The sequence below is a fragment of the Morone saxatilis genome, unplaced genomic scaffold (genome assembly GCF_004916995.1).
Source record: "Morone saxatilis isolate NCDOM2014 unplaced genomic scaffold, NCSU_SB_2.0 Contig22, whole genome shotgun sequence".
In the NCBI taxonomy this organism is placed as follows: domain Eukaryota; kingdom Metazoa; phylum Chordata; class Actinopteri; family Moronidae; genus Morone; species Morone saxatilis.
In genome coordinates, this window is record NW_023339785.1 from 24,122,894 (window position 1) to 24,132,241 (window position 9,348).

At 39.6% G+C, this 9,348-nt stretch overlaps 1 protein-coding gene and 1 long non-coding RNA gene across 3 annotated transcripts in view; one reads left to right on the forward strand and one right to left on the reverse strand.

Moving 5' to 3' along the window:
* LOC118333375 overlaps positions 1–9,348 on the reverse strand; it is a 598,798-nt gene that overhangs the window by 156,683 nt on the left and 432,767 nt on the right. The gene's annotated exons all lie outside the window — the stretch shown is intronic.
* The window catches only part of fat2 (FAT atypical cadherin 2), a 103,071-nt gene that overhangs the window by 76,701 nt on the left and 17,022 nt on the right, over positions 1–9,348 (forward strand). For both annotated transcript variants that reach the window (XM_035668969.1, XM_035668970.1), the window contains 2 exons: positions 2,279–2,436; positions 8,375–8,828. In XM_035668969.1, coding sequence (XP_035524862.1) covers positions 2,279–2,436; positions 8,375–8,828 — 612 coding nt within the window. The remainder of the gene's footprint in view (positions 1–2,278; positions 2,437–8,374; positions 8,829–9,348) is intronic.

Consider the following 9,348-nt stretch of genomic DNA (forward strand, 5'->3'; position numbering starts at 1 on the left):
TTAAAAAATAATAAACAGTCTTAGAAAATTCACAAGAATGATAACCATTCTCAGTAAATAGTGTTGCACATTATAATGGTTATAAAGGTTAGTCAATTTGACAATATAAATGAAGAAACTGAGAAAAGTCATTATACAAACAAACAAGAGTTATTGATTTTTGGACCTTTTTATGCATTGAAAGTTGAATTATAAAGTTGCTTTTTCTGTATTTGTCATTACATTTTAATGTTTATTAGTTGTTTGTAAGGTCTTTTTTTTTTTTTTTTAGCTTTTATTGACCTGAATGCTGTTTATATAGCAATACTTCAAGCAAGTCTCAGTATATGAATAAGACTAATTTCCTTCCACACACAACCAGTCTAGGTTTCAAACAGAGGGGTGTACTATGAAACAAGTTGGACATACTGTAGGTTTTCTTTGAGTTGGTTGGCTTCTAGTCAGAGATAATAATCAACTTCCTTTATTAACTTGCGAACTAACTTGCAAATGCAAGCAAGAACATCCCTGCAAATATCACCAACTGGATGCTTGTAGGTTATATATAGGCAATATCACTCATAGAGAATATCAAGAAAAGGCCAACTGATCCATTTGTGTCTAAACTTTTTACAATTCTGGCACCTCAGTCCACAGTATTTTGCAAGAATAGTGACTCTGTTTTGAATGGAGTTGATTAGTGAAAGAGCAGCACTTTTTAGAGCCGAAGTTAAGTTAAGCATAAGTTACCATAACGATTTAGAGCCACTTTTGTGACATTGAATACTCTGGCTTTCGCTAACCCATTAATCCTGCTTTGTAGTTCACCCCTCTGGTGACTTTTAGTCACAAACAAACCTTATCGATCTAACTGTTGTTTTTTATATAAAGCAGTGCGGATCTCAAGGTCAAAATAAAAGTTACTAGATTCAAATCCCACTTCGGAAAAAGTTTTTCACCAAGAAAGGAGTTGTTTTTTTATGAACCAGAAGACTTTGGAAACATGTTGTTACTGAACCTACCCCACAGGCATCATTAAAGTTTAATCTAAGAACCACTAAAAAAAGCAAAAGAAGTTTTGTCTGTAGACTAATGCACTACCTTTTGCTTTTAGGATGATCACTGATCCATCCATTCATGAATTCACTCCTCCTTCCTTCCTTCCTTGTTACTGTTGTTGACATTTAAACTTCGTCCAGGTTTTTTGGGCATTTTTGGTTTTTCAGCTTTTGGCAATTTTCCAGTTAAAAAGATCAAATTTTTTTTCGAAAAACATGTATTCTTTTCTGTTTAGTTGCAGTCATTTAGATCTGAGCTCACACATTACATTCAGTTTATAGCGTTTCATCTGCCGACTCACATATAGTGGAAAGTGAACAGCGCTGCCTTGAGGATTGAAAAAAATTAGTTAGGCCTTGAGATGGAAAGTGAAAAAAGGTTAGTTTGGTTGGAATTATTCTGGAGGAGTTTGGTGCCTACAAAAGCTCTGATTTGTACAAGTCTGCTAGTATGAAAAGGTAAGACATAAATAGAAGTTGCTTTGCACCGAATGTTACATGAATTACTTGAGTCTGATCATTTGTTTATCTGAGAATAGATGGTGTTTCCAGTGCCAATAAATTATTATAAGTTGTGTTATCATGCTATCTAAAGTCTTCCAAAAAACTATTTTGCCCTACTAAAGACCACTTTCCTAAACAAACCAAAAGTCTGACGCTTGGTTTTGAACCATTCAAGCAACCATTGGCTTCTCTTGGTTTCTATTCACTGGAAATTTGTCAGCAGTAATACACCAAACACTAGTTCTTTAAACCATGAAAGGACTTCAGTGTGTTAACCATGACACAAGGAATATTATAGCAAAGTCTGGTTAGAGAGATGATTGAGGCTAGATTGAAAATGATGTCAGAAGTATCTATAAGTTAAAACATCAAAGTCACACAAACTAACTAACTGGCCACTAGTAGACCAGCAGCTCCCCTGTTCTTGGGGGTAAAATTGCAGTTTTTGCGGACTTCCAATAGAGCATAGATAGATAAAAGATGAGTCTGTACAGAGGGAGCAATTGGCATCTCCAGTCACTTTTGTCACATTGTCTCTATAAGTTTTGTGTCCTTTTTCATATAATACAGGATGATGAGGAACATAAACAATCATGAGGGCTGCCATGACTCGTGGTGTGATAGTTGAGGCCTTTATTCAAGATGTGAAAGCTGCGTAATTTTCACGTCCTGTGGGAAAGTATGACAAAAACAACAGTTAGAAAAAATGTATTGATCTCCTTATTTCTGTGTTTCAGAGTCGGCTGTGAGATTCGATGGTAAATCCTACCTGAAGTACCTTCACAGGATGGACGAGGACAACCAGGATTTCAAGCTGTCACTGAGGTTTAAGACTTTCCAGGAGCAAGGCCTCATCATGTCCACAAACAGCACCAGCAACTGGGGAACTTTACAGGTAGAATTTCTCTATCTGGAGTGCATTTAAAGAGGAACATATGCCTGGATTTATTTTGAACCATCTGTGGCAGATGTACTCTTCCTATGACTTCCTAAATCACTTTTTTTATAAACAGATGCAGCCTCGTTTTGTTCGCTTGTTTGTTTGCTCCCAAATTTCAGCCTGTTACTGGATGTCACTAATCCAGTGACAAATCTGAACCCACACCTCACGATATCATTATCTGTGATAAATCTTTTGAATCTCCATAAAAAAGCAACTCCAGACTAGCCTGAAAACTACTGCGTTTTTAAGTTTTCTTCAGTATCACAGTAATCCAGTGATAGTTGACGTACATCCATGGGTACACTGCAAACAAGAAAAGCTGACAGCTAATTTGGCATAATTTTAATGGTACCAAATTTGGCTAAATGTAAACCAGCACAGGCCAGGGTTGCAGTGTCAGACTACAAATACCCCTGCTAAAGACTGAACTCCAACATTTTATTAAATCGTTAAAGCTGTATTCAACTTAACCCAACATTAAAGTGGTACATCATCTTGCATCAGTAATAATAATCCAATAACAACAATTAATACATGGCAAAACGTGATATCATATAATTTAGTTATAGTAAAATATGTCAAGGCTTCTTTCACCACTGAGGTGTTTTTATATTTGTTTTTTGACTAATATTACATAAAGCTGAATTACAGTGACATTAATTGAAAAAATTGGGTTTTATAAAGTGATTCAAACGGTGCTGCAAACTTTAGCTCGACCAGATAATGTAGGCAAAGTCATCAGGATCCCAGAGGTGAAAATCCTTTAGTGCTGGAGGATCAGAAGTTAGCAACGAAGCATAAAACTCCGAATCAGACTGAATTTAAACATTTTAACTCACACTCTCAATTAATTAAGTTTTGCATTAGTTGGCTCTCAGCAGCACTGCAGCGTTCGTTTCAAAGACATGCATGTCTGTGTTTGTTCACTTGAGACATAAAGCACGTGGAAATATCACAGCAGCTCAGCACGATAACACACACATGCAGCAATTCAATTACAACTAAACAAACAAGAAAATCATTATTTTCATTCATTTGAAGGAAGTGTAAATATTTGTTGCATTCTCCCTTGGGCTGGCAGGTAATTTATTTTGCTCTTTGAGCATTGCTGGTGTGGAGAGATTGAATCTCCTCCTAATTTTTCAGCACTGTTAGTGTTATTCTAATTTACTATCAGAATGATAAAATCTGAGAGCGGCTGATTTAATCTAAGGGAGTTCTCACTGGGGAGCGCCGACGACGAGCAAAGCTTTTCAGTCCAAAATGTTTCCGGCTCAGATTCACAAACACCGCTGGATGTTCTACTTCAACCGCACAAACTGATATCATCTTAAATGTCAATATTTTATTTGCTACTTTGTGCCAGATGTCCTGTTATCAGCACAGGTGTCACATTTTTTAAAATATTTGACATCTGGTGAACATTTTGTGTCTAATCTGTTTGTCCTTTTCTGTGTTTACTGCAAACAGAGATCCCATAATAGCAGAACACTCCGCTGTGTATCTGGGTCAACACTGTCAGCATCACAAAGCACCTGTTGACACCCTGAAACTTGGCAAATAAAATCAACTTGATGTAAACTTGTTCTATTGTGGCAACACTGACATTTCAGACAACGTGCCCTTCGTCACCGTGAAATACCAGCTGTGTCCTGGGCCTTTTCACATTCTCTGTGCTGACAAGAAAAGCCAGAGAGAGAGTTTGTTCTCGAGTTAGTGTTTTTCTTTTGTCCAAACGTTGCTGGTTGTCTCTTGCCAAATCCCGCAGATGATCACACGTTAGAGCATATCAGGCATGCCTCTCCTTTATCGCTGCATTTCTTGTGTTTATGTATGCTAAATGCCTGATAGAATATCAGAGGCGGTGGTGAAGCCCCACCCCGCACACATTTTTAAGTTCCACATTATGAATCTGGCGATACACGTCTGCCTTCATTATTCCCTGCTTTCCCAGCGTAATCGGCCCATCATTGACCTTTTAACTCGAGTTGTGATGAATGCTGGCTCTGAATGCAGCACGTGAGCCACATGTTGCCCTTTTCACTCAAAATGCAAGCTGAGTGAACCAGTTAGGCTTCTGCAGGAGTCCTAATGAAAAGCCGTCTTCAAGATTTATTGGCGTCATTTTTGGAATTGTCTGGGGAAAGAGGGATTCATCTCGGTGCTACAGTACAAGGTCTACTGTACCATATTAAACGCTGAAAGAGAATAATGAATTGTTGTATTCTTTGAGAGGCATGAATAATTCTCTAAACAGATAACCAAAAAAACTACTTTCTATGCACTTGAAATGCTGTGTGATACTTCCCCTTGTGGGCTCTTCTCATTTGTGTGACATCCGTGTGCACTCACGTGGAATATTCAATCATTTTGATACTTGGGAAAACTTCAAAAGCAGCATTCAGTCTTTCCCAAGGTTCTACCTCCTGGGTTTTGGTTCTCAGCTCGCACATGCAAGAATGGGTCCCTGCCTGATTCATTGTGAGCATGAATGACTTCAAAAGGAATTTCTGAATGTGGCCATCTGAGAAGTCCCTCTCCTGGTTTTTTGTGATGTCTTCAGAGAAACTTCCTGGAGATACAAGACGCTATTTGGGCACTTTGTTCCCCTCGGGAGGTTCTGCTGTGCCTTCTTCTAAACCACCAAATCTCATCAGTATGCTCCATAAAGAGCTGCGTCATTGAAAAAAAACAACAAAAAAACAAATTAAAGTTCAGACTTATTTGCTGCTGCTAATTCTCTTTTATGTCTGCACACATCTTACTCTATGTCATCACCTTTGATATGGAAATTGCAGCTGCATGAATGAAAAGCCAATGTGGCAAGCCGAGCAAGATGACTTGTCAGTGGAAAGAAAAACGCCGTCCTTGATAAGGAGTGACAGCTCAGACCTGACAGCAAAGCAGTTTGTGGACACGACGTTGAACAATGATGTAGATACACGCTGGTGTGGAATCAGTGGACCAACGCTCATCACTCACGCTCGCTGCAGTCACACAAACTGATTGTCTTTGATGCCAGCTCAGGCTTTTATCTTACTACCAGGAGGAAGGAGCTCAGTGTCTTGCTCAAGGACACAGTATAGGAGCTAAGGGAATAAAACATGAAACCTTTCAATTGGTGGACAAAGCTATTCCCATGTTGCCATATTGTATTTTGTACCACAACAAACAAGTGAGCTCAGTCAGTGACTCTTTTATCACTGCAGCACTGCCTCCTGCATGCTGTCAGTATAATACCTGCTTCTGTATGTGAGTATACAAATACATAACATGCAAGCAGTGTGTTTGAGTCCAAAGCTACAGTTTATGTCCGAGTCCAAGCCAAACCCAACAGGCATTCTGTTTTAGATATCTGAACCCGACCTGAGCCTGATGCAGTCAATGTGAACTAAAGCACAAGTCCTTGACCGAAACGAGTATCTAGTACATAAAATTTACATTTTACGAGCACAAATATCATCAGAGTAAAATGTATCAGTGTCCGTCCTTCTAAATATACCAACTTTCATGAAAAAACTTATCTTAAAAGTTATCTTATTCTTACTTCAATGCTCTGAAACTTAATTCTTAGACTTCTCTGTTTCAGCTTCGAATCAACCCATGTCAATTTCAGGCTAAAATCGACACCTTCTGGTTAGTCACTTCAGGTTTAAGCACCACCCACGTCCTGTTTAACCCCGCCCAGTCCGAGTGCAGCTACACCTACAGATAATTTAGTTGGTTAAACAGATACAGATAATGGTGTACTTGCTCATCCCTAGCATCCACATTCTAATGACTGTAGCAGCCGTTATTGAATATTGAGCTTTGCACAGCAGTATTTAAGCTCCCTACGGGAAGCTCGCAGCATTTGTGCGCAGGGTGATTTATTTATGAGTCGTCAAGCACTGATGCTCCAGAGCTTCAGTCCACGTGGAGTTTGACTTGACACAGTGCCCGCCCTATATCGGCTGTGCTGATACTATAAAATCCTGAGTGCTTCAAACCGTGCTATCTCTCTTCAAATATCCACCATAAATCACACCAGAAGTCACACCAAGTCATGTAAAATAAATTAAAAGACAAGCGGCAGGCGCCTCAGATGTCTCAAGGTTTTCACTTGTTCTTCTGCCAGCGCTTCAGCATCTTTCCATGATAAGCCAAAGCCAGAGCAGCTCTCATCTCCCTCCTCTATGTGTGCACTGTCATTGATCATTGGGAATTCTTTTGCAGGTCTGTCCCTCAAACTTAATCATTCCTGTTTGTATTTTTCATCATTCCAGCCACAGGGAATTCGACAGAAAGCAGACCTGTGCAGCCCCACAGAGCCAGAATGCTGAACAACCCACCCTAGAGTTTTACAGAAAGCATAAAAATGAAAATAGATCTGCAAAGTAAAGCGAGAAAAGCTCATCTTCGTGCAGCAATTAAAGAAGCAGTAACAAAGCAGATTGGTATCAATAATGCATCACGGCTTTCAGCGTCCGATGGGGTGATGCTTGGCAATTTTCAAAATGCGCACTCCATCTGTATATTTAGCAGGGAAGATATGAGGAGCCTTCTGTTATATAAAGAAAACATGAAAAAAAAAAGCTGCTGGCTTGTTAGTTTGTGGGAACGCTGAGTGTGCAGAAACGTTAAGAGGCTCCCGCTGATGTTGATGAAATGCTGAATAAATGTGTGACTGCGTGGTGCTGTACAGGGGAAACATTGGGAGCTGACGGTGAAAGCTGATTTTATTTGCGGCACAAAAGACTTGTCAAAGAGAACACAGTCCTGTTTATCTTCTTGTTAAAGTCTCCAGAATGTAAAGAGACTAGCAGTACTATAGCTATAGCTATATGCTGCTCAAGTTTTGTTTTTGGTGTGCACTGTCAAAAGGCTTGTGTATTTATTACTTTGGTACATGAACATTTTATCTACACAGACACAGCACATACCAGATTATTATCTCCATTATCTATCCATACTTACCAGGCTTGCAACAGTGATTTTAGATTCAGACCAGACCAAACACAAAAACAGAAGAGTTTGGTGATTTGCAGGCAGCATTTAAATTACGTGTTGAAATAAAGCCATTTAAAATCTGTTCAAACAATGATTATATAACCTAAGCATCGAAGTACCTTTCACTTTCAACTCAATTCAGCCCAGATTTAACCAAGACCTCTTCTGACCTTCAAACCATCAAATCAATGCATCCGGGGGAACTAATAACACTAGCAGAAATTGCCATAATTGTAACAAAGAAATCAATAAGAACAAGCACATAACAAAACACAGTGCCAACAAGTCCAAAAATGCATGTTAAATGCCAACTGAATGCAAACAGATGATGACTTTAATCAATTAAATACATTTAATTGTAAAGAAAAAAGAACCCCCTCCCCAAAGCAGATATCCTTAAATATATGTATTACTTTATTACTTGTGAATATATAAATGAAAACAATATCGTAGTTTTATACAACTGTTTATGATTTAGAACAGTTTAAAACAATATTGCCTGAGAGATTCATCTGACTTTGTTAAAAATGTATTGAATATAAATAATATTAAATTAAAGTGACTGCTATGGCTGTCTAATAAGCAAGCTAAATGACCTAGAATTAAAATTCTAACTCAACACTTCTTTGTCACTTACCTTCCAACCACGCTATCCCAGACACTCTTTCATTTAAAGAAAAAAAAAGAAAAACTGTTTACATAATGTGTAATCTTGAGCCTCTACACAGCTGATAAGAGGGCAGTCCATCTTGTCTAACTTGACAAGTCTAAAAGCTTAACTCTATCAGGATATTGGGTTTAGAGTCATTCGTTAAGCTGTGACTTCAATGGTAATTTTTGCACATTAAAAGTTTTTGTGTTGTTAACTTTTTGCTACCTGACTCTCATTCTCATTCTTCAGCTGACTGACGGAGAGCTGCGGTTCCGCTACAGCTGTGAAAACACCTCTCCTGGTTCCTTACTCATCCGATCTGACCCAGTGTCAGACGGCCAGTGGCACAGCATCCTGCTGGAGGTCAACTCCACCGCCCTGAGACTGACTCTGGACCAGCTGCATCCAGCCTTCATCACCCTGACCGAGCCTTGCCGGATGATGCGCTCCCATGGCGCTTTGCTCTTCGCTTCTTTTGCTCAAGAGTCTGCTCCGGATATCCACCTCCATCCGCGTAATTTCACCGGCTGCCTGGAGGGCCTGGAGCTCAATGGGGAGCCAATCAGAGCGGGTGACGCAGCGGAGTGGGCCAGGCCGGGCAGCAGGAGGGTGTTTGGGGTGTACCAGTGCTGCAGCAGAGCTGGTGCTTGTGACAACAGCCCCTGTCAGAACGGAGGAGTGTGTGAGGAGGATGCCAGCGGAGGTAAGGGAATTGAAGAGGTCATTTCACTCAAATCTAAAAACCTGGTTTCAAATCCCACCTCCTCTCAGAAATATGTTTTTATTGTGGTTCCTAAAGTTGGATGTTGAAGCTTTACACTGGAGTTTGACACTAGAAGGATGTCATGCTGCTGAAAATAGAATGTTTCTCTGTGCTCATTGAAAATCAGATTCTAAGGGGCGGGGCATACTAGCATGAACTTTACAGTGAAGTAGGAGACATCTTGTGTCCAGCAGGAAAACTTTAGAAATGAAGAAAATTTAGATAGAGGGAGTAGATTCCTTTTGAGGGTTTTAATGTGGAAATTGTATTTTGTTTTTGTAGAAACACATTATTGTTCCAAGCCAACTTTTTGTATATTGTAGCAAGTCGAGCTACAGACGGGGTTTCCTCAGCACACAAGTAACCACACCGACGTTGTACACACACCACTTTTATTACGAGCTTTGCTCACAATCCACGACAGCTGGCAGCATAGGTTCTGGCTCTTGGTCGCAGGATA